General features: G+C 43.4%; 1 protein-coding gene across 2 annotated transcripts in view; it reads left to right on the top strand.

Moving 5' to 3' along the window:
• The first annotated feature begins 8,560 nt into the window (after positions 1-8,560).
• EXOC3 (exocyst complex component 3) overlaps positions 8,561-23,938 on the top strand; it is a 127,379-nt gene continuing 112,001 nt past the window's right edge. For both annotated transcript variants that reach the window (XM_033929704.1, XM_033929702.1), the window contains exons 1-3: positions 8,561-8,853; positions 13,941-14,160; positions 18,201-18,882. In XM_033929704.1, the coding sequence (XP_033785595.1) occupies positions 8,710-8,853; positions 13,941-14,160; positions 18,201-18,882 (1,046 nt within the window). In that variant the 5' untranslated portion in view covers positions 8,561-8,709. The remainder of the gene's footprint in view (positions 8,854-13,940; positions 14,161-18,200; positions 18,883-23,938) is intronic.

Below are 23,938 nucleotides of genomic sequence, written 5' to 3'. Positions count from 1 at the left end.
TATTTGAACTGTGGGTGCAGCACCAAGAATTGCTTCCATATTTGGACCATTTGAGGAGCAAAATCTTGAATGATCCTGATTTTGTTACCATTTCACTGAAAGTACCGTAAATAGTTTTGGGCAGGGGTGCCCACACATTTTTGGCTTGTGAGCTACTTTTAAAATGACCAAGTCAAAATGATCTACCAACAATAAAATTTAAAAAACAAAAAGCACAGAGAAAATGTTAATTATCATTTGTATTCGGGGTTTTTATCAAAAGTCAAGGCAGATGACTTTAAAATATGCAATGTCACCTCAGTAACAACTATACAAAAATAGACAAATGTACCCCCTCCCCTTTTACTAAACTGCGATAGCATTTCTTAGCGCAGGAAGCTGCACAGAATGCCCTGCACTGCTCTCGATGCTCAAAGGCTCCCTGTGCTAAAAACCACTATTGTGGTTTAGTAAAAGGGGGCCATAGTGCAAAATATAGACAGCAGATATAAATTCTCAAAATAGACACATTTTGATCATTAAATTGGAAAAATAATTTTTCCTATCTTTTTGTCTGGTGAGTTCATGAGTCTCTGGTTGCACTTCCTTCTTCTGTAAAGCCAGTATTTCTTTCTGCCTTTCTTTCTCTCTCCCCCTGCCCCCTCTTTCTTTCTGCCTTTCTTTCTCTCTCCCCCTGGCCCCCCCTCTTTCCTTCTCTCTCCCCCTGCCTCCCCCAAGCCATCATGCCGATTTCTCTACTTTCCCGATTCTTTCCCTACCCCCACCCCCAAGCCACCAATGCAATTTCTCCTTGCTGCTTCCCCAAGCCAGGCCTGGCGCGTACATGCGCCCACAAGACTTCACTTCTGACGTCAATTCTAACATCGGGGAGGAAGTTCCAGGCCAGCCAGGCAGTGATTGGCTGGCCCAAAACTTCCTCTCCGACATCAGAATTGACATTGGAGGTGAAGTTTTGTAAGTCCGGCGCTTGTACGCACCAGGCCTGGCTTGGGGAAGCAGCAGGGAGAAAAAGATCGCAACGGTAACACGATCAACTTGCGTTGCCTTTGCGATCTATTGGTCGATCGCAATTGACCATTTGGGCACCCCTGGTTTTGGGTGTTGTGTTATTTCCATTATATGTGGGAAATGGAGAACTTTAAATATCAAAGGCCTTGGGCTGCGCATATTATCAGGTCTGGATAATGGTAATCTGTGTGCTCTTTCCACTTTGAATGGACAAACAAATAATGTATTCAGGAGCTTAGGTATGAACTTTTCTATTTTGCCCTTCAGGGGGTCCCATGATTCTCAAATTATTTCTCCAATTTCTGTTGTTTGCGTTTTCAATTTTCTTATGCAGTATAGTTAGCGTGTCACAATCATACTGCCATTTGAAGGCCTCTTCCTCAATTCTAGAGATGTGGTTTTCAACATTTGCAGTATGTTCTGTAGGTATGTAGTTGAAGCAATAAGTTTAATATCACTGCTCTTCAGATTGAAGAGCAGTGATATTAAAAGCACTTTCCTTAATCAATAATTTAGTCCGAAAGTATTTCTTTATTATTTTCTTCTTTAGTGTATTACATTTGTAATGTCTTTTTCAATATTCTGTACAAGAAGTTGTTTCTTGATAATATTTGTTTTAAATGCAAATAAATATATATATATTTTTTTTAAAAAAGCACTTTTCTGCATCAATTCTTTTATCAATGACAGTTCAGACAGAATAGGTTTAAGTATTTCTTGATTTTCTCTTGAAGTCATTTGGCATCTAATGCCAAGCAATACGTTTATTTCTAGTAGTTATATACGCTATATCTCCCCGAATAAGCACTTTGGCAGTTTCCCAGAAAAGGTGGAGGTCTTGCTGATGTTGCTTTTTAAACTAACAAAAATCAGCCCATTTTTGTTGTAGGAATATTTGAAAATCTTTATCATCTATCAAGTAAGCTGGGAATCTCCAACCATTACCCATCCTCAGCAAGCCCGGCATATCTAATTCCAACCATTTGAGCATGTGATCGGACATTTCTTTTGGGCCAATTTGTACTCTCTATACTGTTTTCTAAATCAATATGTAATCAAGCCTTGAAAGTATGTTATGGGCATGGGACAAGTGAGTAAAGTCAAGCTCCATGGGGTGGAGAAGGCTCCAGGGGTCCACTAATGTTAACATCATACAAAGGATATGGAATACTCCTATCCCTCCCTCATCTGTCACGTGACCCACAGGGGAACAATGCATCTGCGGGTCAGAAATCTGATTTAAATCTCCCATCATCAGCAATGGACTTGTCATATCTAGCATATCCATCTATTCCAGCTCTGTAAAGGAATGATTGTATATATTTGGAGCATATACTTCCATTAACCAGACTAGTGTCTTGTATGTTAATCTGAAGCATAATATAATGGCCTTGGTTATCTTTTTTCATGTCTTTTACCTCACAGGGCAAGTTCTTCTTAATTAGTACTGCTACTCCTGCCCACTTATGAGCAAAGGAGAAGTAGAATACCTCTCCCACCCAGCCTCTTCTAAGTTCTAAGTTTTCAGTGTTCATCATCAGTCAGCTTAGTCTCTTGTAGACACACTATGTCAGTGTTATGGTGCTTCTAAGAGAGACAACATTCCATGAAACCAACTTAAGTTCCATCACAGTCATGATGACCCCTGAGGGAGGAAAACGTTAACAGGCCCATCACCATGCTCAGCAAGAACTCCTAGGGAGCCCAGCCTTCCCCAAGGAGTAATCTTAACATAACAAGTTTTTTAAAAACCTTGTAAAATAAGTTGAATACGATTGAGAACCCATATTTAGCATGTGATAAATACAGAAAAAACATATAGCCCTCTGCCACACCATTTCCCAAAAAATCCCACCCTTCCCGCCCAATTACCCCTCTCCCTCAACTCCAATATTAACGTGTTCCCGGCCATCACCTCTCGTATCCTTATGAGAGCAGTGGCAAATCATGTGCAATGATGCTTATCAAGGCACCAATCCTCAGACAAGTCAATAATGAAATGCAAATGCCCTCATTTTTGTGGTATATTGTAATTTTCTTATAGGGGTCTGTATTGCCCACGTTTTTATCTAGCAAAGGCATATAGAAGTCACCTCCATCAAATCTCCAGCATAATAAGATACTTTATTGAATATACATCAAATAATATGTCAGATAATACCAAGCAATGCGGATAGACATCAGATAATGTACAAGAAATATAAACACTAAACAAAAGTACTTCACTATGTTTGGCACGCCCCCTTCCAATATTGCTCGGGAATCTGTTCGATCTGGAAGAGACACAACCCACGGTTCCCGTGGCTGCGCAGCAAGATTCAAAGTCCAGTCTGTGACTCTCAGTCTTTTATAGCACAGAAAATGCTGAATACCAGGCTGCCTCTTTCTCACAGACACTGCTGCTTCTGCAGTAACAACAGGTTATCTCCTAACTCTCACAGATGGAATGTTCACTGCTGCTCGAACCCTCCCTTATCCTTGTAGCATGAGAGCAGTATAACACAAGCTGATAACGACTTGCTCTCATGAAAGTAAGCTGTAAGGCAGCCTAATTAAAGCAAGGGGATTGCAGCTGAAAAAGCAAGCAGACATGAAGTTTCACACCTAATAGCCAAAGTGACCACTTGCCATGCCCTGGCCAGCCATGGACATAACAGGGTTGTTTACTAAGGCGTGCTAGCCAATTTAGCATGTGCTAAAACGTGTCCATTATATTCTATGGACACATTAGCATTTAGCATGTGTCATTAAACTCTGTACGAGATGAAATAGTTTTGTTGTCTAGAGTTTTATTTTCTATTTCATTAGCGTAGTAGTTTTTCTTAGCCTCTGAGATGTTTGAATTGTACTTGTTTATTGTGGTTGCGTTTATTGCACTTGCTTTTTGTGGTTGAGTGATTTGTTCTCCTGCCAAAGTCTTTCTAGTCTTTGGCACAGTTGTCTTTTTAGTTTTCAGTGTCACAGTTTACCAGGGGGAGGTTTTAGTTTGTTTTATTTTGTGAGAATGTTAAGGGGCGAGGGTGTCTAGGGTACTGGTAATGGAGTTGTTCTAGCTTGCTAGCATTATATTTATGCAGTCTGATGGGGTAATCAAGGATTCGGTTACTCTGTTCCAGAAAAGGGCAGGATTTGTTTTTCCTCGTACCAACTTTTCTCTTCTGGGGGTTTTGTTGTTCAGGCTTTTTGTTTTAAGGTTCAGGTTGAAGTTGAGGAGGCAGTGGTCTTACCAGGGGACTGGCGTCTATTTGATGTCTGAGATGAGGTAATCAGGTATGGATGCGCTAAGGTCAAGGGTGCCACCTTTTTCATGTGTGAGGCCTGACGGCATGATAATGATTTGGCTGTCTTCTAGCAGTTTATTAAAGTTATTGGCATTGTTGTTGTTGGTAGACTAAAGAGTTATGTTGATATCTCTGAGAATAAGCAATCTGGTGTATTGACAAGCAAGGCTTGATATTATTTCTAGCAATTTGGTAGCTGTGCTTGATTGGGAGTTTGGGGGTCTATATATCAATAGGATTTCGATGTTGTTTGTCATAGATTAGGCTTGTCTTCCAGCTGTATTCAAGATCTGGCTGGTTGGTGGAATCCCTCTCAGTAATAATGTATTTGTTTTTGTAGATTATGGCTATGCCGCCTCCTCTCTTGCGTTTCCTAGTAATTTAGAGGATGGTGTATCCTGGTGGACATAGGTGGGGTAGTTCTGGACTGTTTAACTCTTTTAGCCATGTTTCAGTGAGGAAGGCCAGCTCAAATTAATTTGTTGTGATTAGTTCATTTAGAAGGAATACTTTGTTTACCATGGATCTTGCGTTGGTGTGCATGCAGGGGACCAGGGTGAGGGCTTTGTCCTTTTTTAATGTTTTGTGTTAACAATAGGCTTTAGACTAGTGTTATTTCTAAAGGGGAGTTGATTTTGCTGTCTATTTCTGGTATTATGTTTGGTCCTGAGGATGGCAATGGGGCTCTGGTGAGATCCATAGTGTTCCTTGAGTGTAGAAGGTGGATTTTGAGGTCTGGGCCTTTGTTGGGTAGAATGCCATGAGGATAATGAGCTAAGCACTTTCTTGTTAAAATGAGTTAACACACAGGAGTCTGCTTGTTCCTTGCCTAAAAATAAATTTCAATGGCACCACTAATTGGACTTGGCTATGCATGAGGCAAGCCCCAGCGCCCAAGATGAGGGCAGAAAGGCCCCAACACATCCATTATTGTTAACAGACTAGGCCACACCCTGTTCAGTACAGTTATATCTTATCTGAAGGGACAAAGCAATCTAATTAAATAACCTTGGTCTTACACTCCAGGACCCAATCAAAGAGAATGGCCTATACTAAAAGAACACGATGATTGAAAAAAGGCAGAACAGAAGTCAGATTGAAACAGTCACAAGAAGAATATAGGACAGTCCGAGGAGAATGAGGCCTGCAAGCCTTGTCTAGCTGGCAAATATTCTTGTGCACAATTTCTGAGAATATGCCCATTCATCTCTCTTGGGATTAACCCTTTCTCTGCTTGCTCACCGATGCTTCAGCTAGCCAGGCCTAGTGCATGTATCAAAACATGTAAAAAGAAAAATTAAAAATTAAGACTGCCTATTCTGTTTGTTAAGCTCCATGTACTTACAGAGGGCAAAAGAACTTGAACTTGAAACCCTCTTGAATAATGTCCAAGACTTACTGGTCTGAAGAAATCCTCACCCAAGCCTTCTGCTTAGCCAATAACCTCCCTCCTGTCTGCAGAGGGCTATTGACCTGGCATGATTGTTGCTCCTTAGAGGCTGTTAAGGAACAAGAACTGGAGGATTGAGGTTGCTTGGTGCCTCAAGATCTCTGTCTGGAGCCCTGGTAGGGCTTCTGCACAGAGGACCCGCCTGTATACTGGTGAAATTGCATTGAGCACTGAAAATTACTCCAACTGGACCCTCCAGCAATCCTTGATCAAGCATCTGGCAAGGTCTTAGGGCACCATGCTGTAACACTGGTCTTCAGATCATCCAAATTCTTGCCAAAGATCATTTGCCCCTTAAAAGGTAGAAACAGAATAAGCAGAAACCTTACACATGACCCTGAATATGTCATATAATGCATCTGCTATATGAACAACTCCTGCCAGTACTAATGGGAAGTAAACATTATTGTCCAATCAAGGAGCCCAATGCAATCTGGTATGAAAAGCATGTGGAACAAAGAATGCTGCAGCTGCTGCTTTCAGTCCTTATGCTAAGGCCTCAAATTGCCTTTTCAGGTCTGAATTCAGTCTGAGATCCTGTGCATCCTTGAGAACAACTCCTTCCTTGCTGGGCAGAGAAGACTGTTTTTGGTAACTTGTGCTACCAAGGAGTCCACCTTAGGAGTGACAAGAAATTGTTGAAACTCCGATGCTATCAGGTACAGCTGTGCAATGGCCTTAGCCAACCTCAAGGGCCCCTCCAGGGTCTCCCACTGCTCAATGAAGAGTAGTGCGATATCTCGATGTGAAGGAAAGCATGTGGTCTGAGCCTTAGAGCCACTCATTTGTGAGCAGCAGAGCTTTGTGAAGGCTCTAGCTTCAAGTCTTGCAAAGCCTCTATGACAATGTCTAACAGACCCATGGGCTTAAAAAGCCTTTGTACAGTCAGATCATCTCCCTGGGCCAAAGCCACCACAGCCTGCTGACTACCATCCTCCATCTGAGACTCCGAGTCCCCAAAAATGGAAAGCTCACTTTGGGAGAGAAAAGGGATGGATTTGGCCCCAATCATCCTAGACACTTTCTGACTGGATGTCCAGGTCTGTGGCTGCACCCTGCCTACTAGGCCTTGTGCTCTTGAAGTGCTTCCTTCCCTGTGCTACCACCTGAGCAGGCAGCCTGATTCTTATAATTCAAATAGGCATCATACAACAGATACAAAATCTGGAGTAAAAACCTGCCCAGAAGGGCCAGCTGCCCCCTGCTGGTGCTCCTTTTCCTTACCCTGGAACAACATACGGATCTGTTACTTAGGAAATGTTCTCAGTTCTATGGAAACTCCGAACCATTAAGAAATATTTCAATGAAGTATCATTCCGCTTGTTAGTTCAGTCATCTATATTAAGTATTCTTGACTACTGTAACATAATCTACTAGGGCGCCTATAAGAAAATCTTAAAAAAAATTAAGAGTGGTACAAAACACTGCAGTACGGTTGATTTTCGGCCTGAAAAAATGGGAGCACATAAGTCCCTTTTACCAAAAGTTGCATTGGTTGCCGATGGAGGCCAAAGTTTTATTTAAATTTGCACGTATCTGTTTTAAATCAATTTTTGGTATGTCTCCAGGTTACCTGGTTTCCCATTTCTCCTTGAACTATTCCAATAAGCCTATACGTAGAGTTCATCTATTTGCATATCCTACCATAAAATCTTGTTGTTTTAAGAGATTTCTTGACAGAACTCTCTCTTTTCACCCAGTGCAGGCAGGCTAGAACATGAGATAAGTTAGGTCTGCAGCTAAACATAATTCAGCATTTTATTAAAGACTGCAGGGCTTAGATAAGTGACCTGCTAGTGTGAGCTTAGCACCAATGATTGTTAAGAAAAGTAACACGTGAAAAGTTTTTTCTAGAATTCAGTTGTATAGCCAGAAGAATGTATAAATATTTCTGTAACTTCCTGGTTTCGGGACTTCTGAAGCCAGCTTTGGGGCTCAGGGGTCTGCATATGCTGAATAAAAATCTGTGCTTTCTTCAAGTCTCTAAGTTTTGTGGCTGCCCAAAGTGACCTTTCAAGCTGACCCAAAGAGGTGGACTGAAATCTCAAACCCCACAGCTTCATGCGTGTCTACAGGGAAGGGAAAACGCAGCTAGCTCCCACTCTCACCCTCAGGACTGACTTGGGGCCCCATAGCCTGCGCTGAAATTCTGGATAAAATCCGGAGCAAGCCCTGCTCCCAAGGGAACAGTCCCTGAGCACCCACAATTGTTAATGCAGGCTGGCTAGGCAGGTACTCTGAACTGGAGAAGCCTGCAAGAGACAGATCTCTATACCTAGGGTCTGTCTCTCCTGCTGTCCTAGGATCACTGGGAACTCCTGCATCACCGAAAAGCCTTGAAATCCTGGATCAAAAAACCTAAGAACAAAAAAAGAAAGAAACACCTTCTTAGAAGGGAAAACTCAGCCCACTGACGAGGGAGGCAGAAGAGAAGAAAATGATTGATGCCTTCTGCAAAGAAACTTGCAGTTTGAGGGTGACTACTCACTAGTTCCAGACTGATGAGCCTCTTGCATTAGAAAACTGGGTTATAAATCCTTTTTAATGTAATATAACACCAACAGGTTCTCTCTTTCCAATATTTTTAAACCAGAGGTTTTATAATTGCTCTATCCAATAATACTAGGCAGTGTGCAGTTCAAACTTAGTCTCACAAAATCATAATAAATTAATAGGGCATGCATGAAAACCCATCACCTGCCCTTCACATAATTTCGTTCTTCTCGATACGATGAATTAGTTTGTTCTTAGCGACACACCGTACGCAGAAGAGCCGGAAGTGAGCTCCGAGCAATCGTAGGGCTCCTAAGAGGGTGTTGATCACCAGTAGCGACTGCTGTCAGTGCGTGAGACTAGATGTAATTCCCAGTGGTTTGGTTTTTATTTTTTAAATTAATCTCCTTTAAACAAGCCACGAGAGTTGCTTGTTCCCCCTTTCCTTCTCCACCCCGGCCCTCGGCGGCGGGTACCATGCAAGAGACGGAACGCGAGGCGCTCGGCACGGCCGTGCAGCGCGTGGCTGGGATGCTGCAGCGCCCGGACCAGCTGGACAAGGTGGAACAGTACCGACGGCGCGAGGCCCGCAAGAAAGCATCTGTCGAAGCCCGGCTGAAGGTAACAGTCTTGAAGACGCGCGTGCACCGTCTCCTAAACCCCGCTGGAGCCAGCCGTACAGGTGATGCTGGCCCAGAGCTTGGATGGGATGTTATGGACTTGCCGATATAAACACTGTCCAGTCAGCTCCTGCGGGTTCAGCTGTTCGTGGTGTTAGTGCTGCACGTGCGCGCACCTGCTGGTAATTAAATAGTAAGACGTGGGCTCGAGGTCGCTATGGCCACGGCTCTGGAACACGAGACTTTGCTCGACCTAGGCTAGTGGTCTTCACTAATATTTAAGTCAGGGCAGGATTAATTCTTCAAGGACCCCTAGACACACAAGTACACTGGGCCCGTCCACGACCCCCCCCACCCCCACCCCATTTATCTGTTTTCTTATTTACTTCTTTATTTCCACTTGTATTTCTTTTTTTATTATTCAAAGCAGACAAAGATTAGTATACCAGTGCACAGGTTTTTTTCTATACAACCCCCCCCCCATCTCTGAACAAATCCCCCTTCCTTCCCACCTACTGTATTTTTTTTGCTCCATAAGACACACCCTAAATTTAGAGGAGGAAACTATTCTGAACCAAATTCTGTCTCCCAGGCTCTGCACCCAACCCCACACTCCTTGCCAGGCTCTGAAACCTGTCCCCCCTCTGGTGATCTAATGGTAGGACAGGGCACAGGGCAGGCCTGCCTAGTAACTGGGGCAGGCAGGCCTAGTGGCTGACTGGCAGGCAGGTAGGGACAGGGCAGGCAGGCAGGCAGATTTGGTTTTGTGCCATGAAATGCAAAGAAATATGTAGACAAAGGTTAAATTGAACCACCAAGAAGCTGGACTCTGCATACAATGCAACACCACAGAAACAGTGATGCATGTCCCCTAAAGCAAAAAAAATAAATAAATAGAAATTTCTTTTTTTACCATTGTCTTCTCTGGTTTCTGCTTTCCTCATCTTCTTACTCTCTTCCTTTCATCCACTGTCTACCCTCTTTCTGTCCCTTCTATATGACATCTTCTCTCCTTCTATGCCCCTTCCAGAAACTGTATACCTTCCCCTTCCATCTCTCCCTTCACCCCATTGGTCTGGTATCCATCTTCTTCCCTTCCCTCCTCCAATGGTCTGGCATCTCTCTCCTCTCCTTCCCTCTCCCACATCCCCATGGTCTGGCATTTCACTCTCTCATCTCCCTTCCTCCCACTTCCATCAGCATCTGCCCCCTTTCTTTCCCTCCAACCCAATTCCATCCAGTATCCTTCCCCCTTATGTCTCTCTTCCCTTTCCCTGCACACCAATTCCATCAGCATCTACTCCTTTCTCTCCTTCTACCACCCTTCTATGCTCCTTTCTCTCTCCCTCCAAGGTCCTGCGATGACTGCGGCTACCGGTCCACCCCCTCCAATGTCACTTACTTCTTCCTGAGCAGAGCCGGCAGACGCAGTCATCGCAGGACCTTCCTGCACTTCAGCACGGCTGCTGACTCTGCTCCGGAATAAGTTTGTCGGAGGGGGTGGATCAGCAGCTGCACTGAGGTGCAGGTCCTTCAAGGGGGAGGATTTGCCAGCTAGCGGGGGCCCCCTAGAGCTGTGGGGCCTGGGGCAGCTGTCTTCTTTGCTGCCCCCTAACACCGGTCCTGCCTGGACCCCAGGGTCAGGAAGGCCGCTGCTGCCACATCACTCAGGACACCTGCTCGCGTTCTGGGGCAGCCATCTTGGATCCAAGGCATGCAACGTTCTGCCATTAGCTGACAGAAGAGGCGACATAGGCAGAGCCAATCAGAGGTGCCAACGTTGCAGAGTTGGGGAAAAAAGTGCGTCTAATAATAATAATAACAGTTTATTTATATACCACAAAACTGAAGTTCTATGCGGTTTACATAATTTAAAATACAATAAAAGCAGAAAACATTAGAGAGTAAAGAACCAATGGCTAAACCCCTAAAAAAACAAATAATTACATAATATAAAATTTTACAGATTAACTACCTAAGTACTTAAAAAATAAATATGTTATAAGACATTGTTATTTGGATCTGTATTTTAATTACTTGATGTAATTACTATTGTGTAAACTGTCAAGAACTGATGGTTTGACGGTATATAAAATAAACTATTATTATTATTTTAAATGTTTTCTAAATTCCCCATAGATTTCAGTAGAAAGGAGTCTTATGGAGCGAAAAATACGGTACTTACCCAGGACTTTAACTGACCCCTTTCCATACATATATAAAAGTGTTCAGATATATTGTAAAGCAGTAATACTATCTGAAATACTGTGTAAGTCTATATTAATAACCAAATTTACAACGCCTCTCAACTGCCTCACTCATCAACCAACTGTAACCCATATAAAATAACAGCAGATTTTTATACCGCATAACCATGAGTTTGATGCGGTTAACAAAAAATTATGTTAAGAAAATACATGTTATAATGTGAAGAATGCAAAGGATCTAATTAGTCAGAAATTTTGAAAACAGAAAGGTTTTCAATAGTTTTCAAAAATGTTCATAAGAGCTGGATTGAAGTAGCAGTGGCCAGAAATCTGTATCGTAATAAGCTGCTTTATATGAAAGAGTGCATTCATGATATTTCTTACCTTTACAGCCTTTAGCTGCCGGAAATATAAAAAGGGAATGAGATTTTCTTCTATTCTTGTATGACATTATGAGAAACCTATTGGCAAGAAATAACGGAGCAGTTCCAAAGGCGAATTTATAATATAAACATCTCAATTTAAAGATCACCCGGGCCTCAACGGGAAGCCAATGCAACTCATGGTAATAAGGTGTCACATGGTCATATTTCCTTAAACGGGAAATTAATCTTACCGCCGTATTCTGAACTAAGGCCAGTCTAGCCAGGTTTTTCTTAGTACTCATCATATAAACAACATTAAAGTAATTGAGTATATTCAAAAGTAGCAATTGAACTAATATTCTGAAAGCAGCAGCTTCAAAATAAGATCTGATGGTACGTAATTTCCATAAAGTACAGTATCCTTTTTGAACCACAGCATCAATCTGATTCTTCATAATCAAGCATTGATCAAGAACAACTCCCAATATTTTGGATATTGTATGTATGGATAAACAATCAAATCTGTAACTCCTCTAGTATGTTCTACTCCATGTATGTTAACTTGCTTGCCTTGTTTCATTACAAGTTAACATACATGGAGTGGAACATACTAGCGGAGTTACAGATTTGGTTGTTTATACATATATATGGGTTACAGTTGGTTGACGTAGAGTGAGGAAGTTGAGAGGCGTTGTAAATTTGGTTATTAATATAGACATATTTCAGATAGCATTACTGCTTTACAATATATTTGAACACTTTTATATATGTATGGCAAGGGTTCAGAGTTAAAGTCCTGGGTAAGTAGGTGGGAAGGGAAGGAAGGGGGATTTGTTTAGAGATGTTTGAGGGTTGCATGCTAATCTTTGTTTGTTTTGAATTAAAAAAAATAAAGAAATACAAGTAGAAATAAAGAAGTAAATAAGAGAACAGATAAATTGGGGCGGGGTGTGGGCGGAGCAGGGCCAGGGGAGCCCAGTGTACTTGTGTACCTGGAGGCCCTCGAAGAATTAATCCTGCCCTGTTTCTATGTATTATTTCTTTAACATCTAATAGTTAAGTTTATTGCTGTTCATAAATCAGTAAGTTATTGGAAATTCATTGAACAGATCAGGATGAAGGTTTGAATTGATTCTCTTGGGGCACGTCCTGGCTATGTTATTGTTATTATGTTTATATACCTAACCTCTTATGTTTAAGGGGAATGGAGTTATGAAAATTTTGGGGTATCTTGGTTATCTCTTGGGAGGTGGTGGAAGGAGAGGGGTTTAGAGCTATTTGAGGGTAAGTGTGGGTTTCTGGGTGGAAGGGGAGGGGAGAGGGGTTTAGAGCTATTTGAGGGTAAGTGGGTTTCTGGGAGGCAGATAGCAATCTTCACGGGTATAGTTTGATGCTCTATTATCTGTGGTGATATTGTTGAGTGAAACGCGTTGTTGTATTTTTTCCAGTTATATTTGCGAGTGATATAAATAAAGAATTCCAAAAAAGAAAAAGAATTGATTTTTTTAATCTGAATTAATTGTGGTAAGGAAGTTTATACTTTTTGCTACTCTGATAATTCAGAAGCACTTAGCACAGTGGTCTCTAACCTTTTTCTTATAAAATGCTGCAGTGTGAATATGAGAAATCTGTGAGGGCTGCAATGGAGGAGTTTGGAGGCTGCACTTTGGAGACCACTGACTCCAAGCAGTAATATAGTTCTTTAAAAAGAGAAGGGATTTACCGTATGTTCTAGTTAGTCAAGATTTCTTCCATCTGTCATCTTCACAAGTCAGCCTGGACATTATTTTCCTAATTCTTAATGTACCTTTAAGTTTTACTTCAAAGTGTACAGTCATGCTAGCACTTAGCACATGGATAGTTTGGCAGGTTGCAGTAACTGACTGCAGCCAATCACAGAGCGGCGCGACCAGGCAGGAAGTGCAAAAGTCACACTCCTGCGTTTTGCATCGCTCTTCTAAGACAAAGGCAGCCATCCAGGAGACCACGCTGAACCACCGCTACTAAAAAACGGTACCGGGGGCGGGGGGGGGGGGGGGGCGCAGTGTATTTGGTCCATAAGACGCACCCTCTTTTCCACCCCCTTTTTGGGGGTGGAAAAAGTGCATCTTATGGTCCGAAAAAAATGGTATTTACCGGCAAGGGAGCTTTTTTAAAAGGTACGGCGGACTCCAGTAGCTCCGCAGCTTATCTAATGGGGCGGCTTATTTATGATGTCTTTAGATAGGCCGCCCCATACAAGGAAGCTGCACCCACTATATATAGTGAAATACGGTAGTCATTTTCCCTGGGAATGTATTGCCCTAATGATACACTTCAAGATTATTTTCCAGTGCTGTATTTTATCATGCATGGGAATCCATTCCTTTTTATGGTCTTTCCAAGCCTTTTGCAAAAAAGAGTTTGTTTTGGTTTTAAAAAAATGAAATAGTGAAATGGGAGCTGGCAATGAGAAATGTAATTTGTGCTTTCTGCTTAATAAAGGATTAACATTCTGAGCAATAACTCCTTTTTAGGCAGCAATCCAGTCCCAGTTGGATGGGGTCCGCACTGGACTGAGCCAGCTACACAATGCGCTGCATGATGTGAAGGACATCCAGCAGTCTCTTGCTGATGTGAGCAAAGATTGGAGGCAGAGCATCAACACTATAGAGAATCTTAAGGAAGTGAAAGATGCTGTAGTCCATCACAGCCAGCTGGCAGCTGCTGTGGAAAATCTGAAAAACATCTCTTCAGGTAACCACACTAGCATCTTTGTTCATGACTTTAAATGAGTGACAAATAGAGGGAAAAAGTATTATTTACCATTATAAACTATTCTAAATTGAAAGTTAGAAGATCAAAACCAAAATCTGTATTATCCTTTTCTTCATCCACTGGAAATTTTGGCCTTGATTCTGTAAAGGACGTCTAACTTCAGGCATCCAAAATGTGGACGTCTGCCTTTTCCTAGTGGCCATACTTCTCTCCCTTCTAGTATCCTTCTAGCTTTCGCCGTCACCTTTTCAACCCGTTTGGCCACCTTAAGATCATCGCATACTATCACACCCAAGTTCTGTTGTGCACATAAGCTCTTCATTAAACTAAACCTTAAGTTTATATACCGCATCCTGCATAATTATAGAGCTCGGCACGGTTTACAAGAGCTTAATATAGGAAGGAATAACATATTGGGTTTGGAGGTTGAGTACAGGGGGGAGGAGAGCATTACATTTTTGTGAAAAGCCTAGTTTTCAGGTGCTTACGGAATAGTTGGAAGGAGCCCTGATTCCTTAGTGGGGCAGTAAGATTATTCCAAAGTCCTGTGATTCTGAAGAAGAGAGATTTTCCCAATTTTCTCACATAGAGGATACCTTTTAGCAAGGGGAAGGATAGTTTAAGTTTTTGGGTGGGCCTGGTGGTGTCAGGACTCGAGGAGTTCCAAGATAGTGGGAACTGTACCGTTCCCTCTGGTTTTTGTAGCCCAAATGCATGACCTTGCATTTCTTAGCATTAAATTTTAGCTGCCAAATCTCAGACCATTCTTTAAGCTTCGTCAGGTCTTTCTTCATGTTATTCACACCATCCAGCATGTCTACTCTATTGCAGATTTTGGTATCATCTGCAAAGCGACAAATCTTACCTGACAACCCTTCAGCAATATCGTTTATAAAAATGTTAAAAAGAACAGGCCCAAGAACAGAACTTTGAGGCACACCACTGGTAACGTCCCTTTCCTCAGAGCGATCTCCATTGATCACTACCCTCTTTTGCCTTCCACTCAACCAGTTCTTAGCCCAGCCTGTCACTTTGGGACCCATCTCGAGGGCACTCAGTTTATTTATAAGATGTCTGTGAAGAACACTGTTAAAGGCTTTGCTAAAATCTAAATACACCACATCTAATGCACATCCTCTATCTGGTCACCCAGTCAAAGAAATTGATCAGATTTGTTTGACAAAACCTACCTCTAGTGAATCCATGTTGCATTCAATCCTGTATTCCACAGTATTCCAGAAACTTGACCATTCTCTGTTTTAAAAGTATTTCTATTAATTTGCTTACCACAGAAGTCAGACTTTACTGTCCTGTAATTCCCTACTTCTTCCTTACTTCCACTTTTGTGGAGAGGGACCATTCCGGTACAACTCCTGACTCTAGACTCGTTGAAAAGGTCAGTCAGTGGAGCTACCAGAACTTTCCTAAGTTCCTTCAGCACCCTCAGATGTATACCATCCGGCCCCATCGCTTTGTCTACCTTTATTTTAGCTAGCTCCTCAGGAACACAACCCTCTGAAAATCTACCGTCATTTACTATGTTACCATATTGCTATTATTAAAAAAAAAAAGGTCTAAATTATAAATGTCCAAAATAAGCCGTTTGCATATATGAGGGGCCAGCATTTTTAATGGACTGGCCACACAGACATGCCAGTAGAGCAGTGAGGCATCCTAGGGAGTATTGCTGTGTACCTGGCACCCTTAATATGAAGTTCACATCTCACCATAGCTCCCGTACATTATGTGGTGAGCCCTTCAAAACTCAATACCTACTGTACCCACCTATCTACCACCTCAATAGCCCTTGTGCCTGCAGGTGTCACCTATATGGCAGTACAGTGGGTTTTGGTGGGCTCACACTTTCTACCACATGTTCTAGTTAGAGTGACATATGGGCCTGGGTCCCTTTCTCAGCAGTTCACTGCACTGCCCTCCAGGCTACGCCAGAGACCTGCTTGCAGCTCTACTTAGACTGGCCATATATCTGCAGCTATCATGGATACTGATATGTACTGTTTCATACAGATATTTTGGGAGTGGTAGGGGGTCAGTGACCACTAGGGAGAGTGTGGGGGCCATATTATCATCCCTCCAGGGGTCATCTAGTCAGTTTGATTTCTGCTGCAGCTCCTTGTGACCCTGAGCAAATCACTCAATCCTCCATTGCCCCAAGTACAAAACTTAGATTGTGAGCCCAATAGAGATAGAGAAACTATTTTCATATAATGTGTACAGCACTGCATACATCTAGTAGCACTATAGAAATTCGTAAGTAGTAGTAGTTTTTATCTGTTCTTGGAGGGCTCAGAATAACATAACGGTCCTCCCTGACAAACTGACACCAGGGACCGACCCCCCACCCTGTGCCAGCGAAAATCGGCAGGAGGGATGCTCACCCTCCCCCTTGTGTGAGAAAAAATTGGCAGAAGGGATGGTCACACCCTCCTGCCAATGGAGGCCCCCTTCCCCCTGCACCAAGCGCTACCCCCCAAACCATCCCCTACCCTCCCTCTTCCCCCCCCCTCAAAAAAAAGGCAGGAGGGATGCCCACTTCCTCCTGCCACCGGATGCTCCTCCGAACCCCCCCACCCCCCAAACACACCCAGTACCTTTTTCACAAGTTGGGAAGGGCCTTAGACGTCTGAGCTAATCAGGGCCTTAGGCCCTTCCCCATGCATCACATGGGGAAGGGAAGGCCTGCCATTTTGGACTGGCTGGCCTTGGAGCAGATGGAACTGCATCCCTCCTGCTCCTAACTTGTGAAAAAGATATTGGTGGGTTTGGAGGGGGGTGCCAGTTCGTCGGGAGTACTTTGGGGAGGGCCGGTGCCGGTTCATCACGGGGGGGGGGGGGGGGCTGCTTTATTTTTTTAATGAGACAGATATTGTGGGTATGTAACACACACACAGCATCTGTGCCCAAAACTTGTAAGTATTCACACTTCTGCAAATCCAGTTTATGGGAATGGATTGATCCCAATACGTATGGACTCCTGAGAGGAGTAACATAGTTTTATTAAAATTTGATTAAACGTTGATCATAAAATTCAAAGTGTTGTACAGTAAAATAAAACATAAAAGGGGGGGGGGTACTAATACCAAATAACAAACGAGACAAAATGTAGACCTAACAAACTAGTCATAAGGTAGGCTTGCAAAACAAGAGGAGAGGAGGGAGAATTACAATATTGTAAAGGAGGGAGGTGGAGGGGGTAATGGTAAAAAGGTGTCAAAATAGCAGAAATGATAAATTACTCGTAGGCATCTTTAAAAAGAAAGCATTTCAAACTTCACTTGAATTTGTCTATATTTTGTGCTGCTCTGATATAAGATGGAAGGGAGTTTCAGGTCATGGGTGCTGTGACAGAGAAGATGGAGGCACGACAGGTACCAATAATTTTTAGTGAGGGGACATAGAGAGTATGTTGAAAGAAGATTATCCAGGTAAGAACCTAATTACATTACATTACATTAGGGATTTCTATTCCGCCATTACCTTGCGGTTCAAGGCGGATTACAAAAGAGTTAAAGAGGATGTTTTACATAAAGATTTCTGGTCCTTTTTGGGAGGAAAAAAGAGTAGAGCAGGTTGATTTGGGGGCTCGGGGGGTTAGAGGGATGAAAGAAGGAAGCTTGAGAGGTTATTCAATAAGGCAAGCCCACCCCCCTTCCTTCTAAATGCCTTTGGTCTTCTATGCTCCCATATAAATAGTCTGATGCGGAAATGCCTTTTAAAATTTATCCAAGAAATCAAATATCTGCAGTTTTTAACAGCACTTTGTATAGTCACATGTAGCCTTCCATTGTATCTCATTATGAAAATAGAGATTGTATAATAAAAGATAGGTTTCTCTGTGAACATCTACAGTATGATATAAGCAAAACATTCATAGTGCTCTATATTGCATAAATAAATCTCTGGGTTGAAATGTCATTGGATTTGTTTTTTATTTGTATTTTTAAGAAGAAAGTGCTTCCAACTTGTGGATCTGACTTTATTTTCTTTATATTCTTTAGTGCCAGAAATAGTCAGAGACACTCAGAATTTGATTGAGCAAGGGAAACTTCTGGATGCTCATCAGAAGCTCATGGACATGGAGTGCTCCCGGGATGACCTTATGTATGAACAATACCGTATGGACAGCAAAAACACCCGAGACATGAAACTGATACAAATCTACTTTGCAGAGGTGCAGAAACTCTCGGAGGAGCTGGCCAAACAGTTGTGGATGGTGGTGCAGAGATCTCTAGTGACTGTCCGCCGAGATCCAACCCTGCTTGTTTCTGTGGTGAGGATCATTGAACGAGAAGAAAAAATTGACCGCCGCATGCTAGATAGGAAAAAGCAGACTGGCTTCATTCCTCCTGGCAGACCCAAGCAGTGGAAGGAGAAAATGTTTGACATACTGGACAAAACAGTGTCTGTTCGAATTGAGAGCACCCAGGCAGATACCAGGGAGTCTGAAAAAATGTGGTTGGTACGTCACCTGGAAATTATTCGTAAATATGTCCTTGATGACCTAACTGTGGTGAAAAACCTGGCAGTACAGTGCTTCCCTCCTCACTATGAGATCTTCAAGAAGTTTCTAGACTTGTATCATCAATCCCTGGCTTTGCGCATCCAGGAGCTGGCTGCTGAGGAGCTGGAAGCCAATGAGATTGTCACTCTCCTGACCTGGGTATTAAATACTTACCAGAGGTAAGAACTGTTCACTGGGACACTAACAAAAATAACAGAGAACTTTTTATTTATAGAAATTTAGTTTTTATAGCAAAAGTAGTTAAGTTTCATTCCCATAGTAAGCATCTTCTTTTTATTCAAAAATAGATTCAGTCTTTGAGCCTGTTCTGCAGAGATTGGTTTTGACATCTCTTGCTGGTTCAAGGACTGGATGTGACACTTCAGAATACAGCCAGCAAGATCTCTACCACAGCATTGGAAGAAGTTTTCCTTTCTGTGTCTGTGACCTGTCTCAAGGGCACTCAAAGGCCTCATCTGGAGGAGTGCTTCTGGGGTACACAAGAATTAAATCTTTTTTTTTATTTTTTTGAAGGATAATTATAGAACAGAAGGGATAGTTCTAGAAGTAACACTAGCAAGTATTTTCTTGGGAAGAACAAAGATGGACTATGGTATTTTCAGCTTACTGAGTCAGGTTGACTGGAAAGGCAGCTGTCACAGCTGCCAACAAATCATGGTGCTACCGCTTTCCATTATCAGCCTTCAGAGCCAAGTCTGTCTCTTTTCCTGTTGCTCATTTTCATGCACAATTTTTCTTCCTCATATTAAGGGGTTCCAGATTAATCAGTTACATGATGCTGCTTGTAAAAGAAAGACTCCTGGAATAGGTGTAGGAGGAGAAAAATTGGTTGTAGCTCCAGGATGATAAAATGAACAAATAGCAGTAACAAGGAGAAAACAGAAATGGTGAAAAGAAATGAGAGAATGAGTGACTTGTGAGAAATTGTAGGAAGGCTTTGTGAGTCTGGAGAACTGGGCATTCTGTCTGGTGTCTTTAGATATATCTGGAGCTTTTGACTCTGTTGATCTTAATAAATTGTTGGGTAGCTTGTATAATCTTGGGATACATGATGTTGTGTTTAACTGGTTTCAAACATATCTTCTAGGATGATCTTTTATTCCAGGACAAGCAGGCAACATATTTTCACATGTGGGTGATGTCATCCATGGAGCCCGGATGTGGACAGCCTCGCAAACAGACTTGCTTTAAGAGTGCCTTCACGCCCAGCATAGGGCGCTTCTCAGTTCTCAGTTTTCCACGGAGCCGAGAAGTCCATCTTTGACGCTCTGCGCTGAACTTAGTTCGCTTCATGCCTTCTCTCACCGCGGCTCATGTTTGATTGCTTTATTACCGTGTCGCTGTGTTTCTTTTATTTCGTTTTTGAAAAAAAAAAAGTAGAATTCTTTGTTGTTTTTTCGTTGAGTGACGGTGGCCTTGCCGCCTGCCTTCAGCCCGCAGGCTTCGATTTTGCGGCGGCTATTTTTCCTTCTATGTCCCGGCCGGCCACGGGCTTTAAGAAGTGTAGCCAGTGCCAGTTTGCGTTCTCCCTCACTGACCCACACCGCTGGTGCCTTCAGTGTTTGGGGCCTGACCATTGCCCGGAGTCATGCGTTCGCTGTGCTACCCTTCAACCTCGAAGCCCTTAAACATCGTTGAGTACAAGTGGAGAAGATTTTCAATATGGAAACACCCACTCCGGCCTCGACCTCTGACTCGGTCAAGCCTACCACAGGGTATCCTCCTGCTTCCATAACCTCGACCTCGACTCATCAGACCTTCCTTGTTTGGAACATCCTCGACCTTGAGTAAATCTTCCAAGTCTTCTCCTGAGCTTCCCTCAGGTCAGATACCTCAGCAGACGCTTCCAGCGGTGGTTCTCAAACTGCCCAAGAAGCATTCCTTCAAGCCGAAGCATCCTACCTCTTCATCCTCAAAGCCTTTAGCCTCAGCAAGTGGTCCAGTTTCAGACTCAGATCCACAATTGCAGGCTACCATTCAGATCATTTTGGAACAGGAGTTTGTTCAGTTACTGAGCAAATAGTCCTGCCTTGACTCTGCTTCCTGCAGTCCAACCTGGGCACTCAGCAGTCTCACAAGTGGTTGAGTCCTTACCTGTGCCTTGAGCTGAATCTACGCACTCTATGCAAGGAGTCCAGTCTTTGCGAGTGTATGGTCTGGAATCTTCACACTCTATGCAAGGAATCGAGTCTTTGCGAGTGTCTGGTCTGGAATCTTCACACTCCATACAAGAAGCAAAGTCTTTGGGAGTGATTTGAGATACCTTGATCCAAACAACTGAATCTATGGGGGTCTTGTCTTCGATCTACAGCTTTCAGCCCTTTATCCTCACATACGGCATTGTCCGTTTCGAAGCATAGGGCAAAGTCTCCTCGACCTCAAACATGACCTGCTTCCAGGTAGCACTCTTATCGCCGGTCAAGGCACTCATCAAGGCGCAGGTCCTCTTCAAGGGAAAAGCCTTTCTCATCCAGGCGTTCCAGCTCTTTGAGGCCTTCAACCCCTCGATTGAGGACACTGATAGCAGAACCTGAGGGTTCTGCTTCTCCCAGTGACTCGTCCAAGTCTGCTTATTCGCTGGGATATCAATACTTCAGAGAGGCCTCGCCTTCGTTTTCTACTCGAGGCACCTCAAAGTCATCGAGTCCCTCTCGAGGCCATCCTCTTGCAGATCCTCGTTCCTCCGTCAAATGGCTGAGGACCTGGATCTTAAATTGGACTCTGGTTCTAAGTACTCTAAGGAGTATTTGAGGAAATGGATTTGCCTTGGCCCCCTGCGGAGTCTCTCAAACTCCCTCTTAACAGGCTTCCCAGACTTTCAAACTAAACCTGGAGACTCCTTATTCCATTCCTGCTGTTCCAGGCAGGTTAGAATCAAGATATAGAACTGTGCATTGCAAGGGTTTTGAGAACTTGCAACTATCTCATCAGTCCCTTCTTGTGGAATCTTCCATAAAATGGAGTCATCCTTCCAGGGTCTATGCTACCATACCTCCTGGCAGAGAGGGCAGGACCTTGAACAAGTTTGGCCGTCGTCTTTATCAGAATTCGATGATGGCCTCCAGAGTTTTGAATTGTAATTTAATCTTTACTACTTATTTAAAATATTTTATTGAAATACTCCCTGGTTTTACTAAAGAACTTTATCCCAGGACAAGCAGGCAGCATATTCTCAACATGTGGGTGACGTCATCCACGGAGCCCCGAAGCGGATAGCCTCGCAAGCAGACTTGCTTGTAGAACTTTCAAAGAGTTCGTGAGTGCTGCACTACGCATGCGCGAGTGCCTTCCTGCTGAGTGTAGCTCGTGCATATCCTGCGAGGTACCTCAGTTTTTCGCGGAGCCAAGAAACACCTGTTTCTCAGCTCTGCAATCTTTGAGTTCGCCTTCTCGCACCGCGGCTTTCTTTTTCCCTTTATTTCTTTTGATACTCGCTGTGCAGTGCGTCTCTGTTAAAAAAAAAAAAAACTTCTAATTTTTTTGACTGTTCTTGTCCGGCGGGGCTTGGGCTCGGGCTCAGGCCCTGCCACCGGCCCTCGTTTGGCTGCGGCCATACTTTTTTCTATGTCCCAGCCTCTTATGGGACTCCATTGGGCCTGGGTTCGGCCGGCTGAACGCACCCTGCAGGGGGGCAATACCCAGTCGTTGCTACTTTTTCCCGCCCACTTGAAGCGCAGCCCGGCTCTCCTTCTCTCACGTGTGTGAGAGGTAGTTAACGAAGATTGAACTTAAGGCTCTGTGGACGCAATTACAGTATGCTGATGGAATTGTACCTACCTACGCACAGGAGGAATGTGCGGGTTTTCTTCTGCAGGCAGCAGTGCTTCTGCATTCGTTGTCCTTTTTTCCTGGGCCTTGTTTTCATGGTACCGCAGCAGCTGGGTTGTCGGGGTTCGCAGTGTCAGCAAGGATGAGACAGGCTTCAGCAGCGCTGCTGCAGTCGGACTTGGTAAGGTGTTTTTTGTGTGTGTGTGTGTTTTCTCCCAGGCCTATGTTGATGCACAGCGCTTTATTCATACATGGGGCCCATCCGGGTTTGCCTAAGGATACTTTGGAGGGAGAACATAAGCCCTCAGTTATATGCCCCACTGCCTAGTTTTGGGTGATATCTCGGCTGGGGCAGCAGGAGGCAAATAGCCGCTGAGAGAGTTCAATGGCAGGTAGATACCCAGAGCAAAATAAGAATTTTCTTACTATGTCCCGGGGTATCTGTCTGATTTAAAAAATAAAACCAAACCCATGAAGGGTTGTTTCCTTCTGTGTGCCTCGGTGCAGTGCTGCATGTCTCTGTTACCGCTATAGATATTTTTCCTGGTAGTTGTTGGAATTGTCTAGGAGTTCTTTTAAGTCTTAAACCTCTCATCCAGCCCGTTCCCCGACCTCCCGGGTGTCATTCGCGTGGGGTCTGTTGACACATTAGGTTTTCTTGCAGAGAGGGGGGGAAGAGAGAATGTCTGATCAACTTTGAATCCTCTTCTCCCTTTCCTGATTCTTTCTAAGACTCGCTATGTATTGGGCTCGCTGTATATTGAGCAGCCTAAGGTGATATGGGTGCAATGTCCCCTTCAAGGCTTCCTGGAACACGAGACGGTTGTTCCTGTTCCTCCTGAACAAAGGGGCACGGGATGTTATTCCATTTTCTTCGTAGTGTCCTTAAAAGGGGGGATTGGTCGCTCAGGGGCTGAATCTCATATGGGTCAATTAGTTTCTCAAGGGTAGACGTTTCTGAAAGTAAATTATGAGATCGATTATTCCAGCGGGGCAACAGTGAGAGTTCTTTACAGCGCTTGGACTCACAGAGGTCTACTTGCATATCCCCATATGACCGTCACCGGGGTATTCGCTGTGACTTCCTTGGCAGCCCTATCAGTTCGGCTGATGCCATTTGAACAAGCCCCAGCTCCATGACCATTTTAGACAATGTGGGCAGTCGTGGTGTTTTGGCACCACTGGGAGATTCAGGTACTTTCTTTCTTAGACGCCTGCTTGTTTCGGATATCTTACAGCTAGGTCACTTCGTCAGACACAAATGGGTGATTTCTTTTATTTGAATTTCTTTTCTTCAATTCTTTGGAGGTGAATCTTCAAATTTCCAAAGAGCTCTTTTCTCCTGTACTAATTATTGGAATATCAGGGGATATTGTTCACAAAGGGGAGGAATGTGTTTCTTCCCAGAGTCTGGTGCGCCAGATTTCAGTCTCAGGTTTGCCTTCT

This window comes from Geotrypetes seraphini, chromosome 2, assembly GCF_902459505.1.
Source record: "Geotrypetes seraphini chromosome 2, aGeoSer1.1, whole genome shotgun sequence".
Taxonomy (NCBI): Eukaryota; Metazoa; Chordata; class Amphibia; order Gymnophiona; family Dermophiidae; genus Geotrypetes; species Geotrypetes seraphini.
Note: the sequence above shows the minus strand (reverse complement) of the source record. Positions and strands in the feature narration are given on the sequence as shown.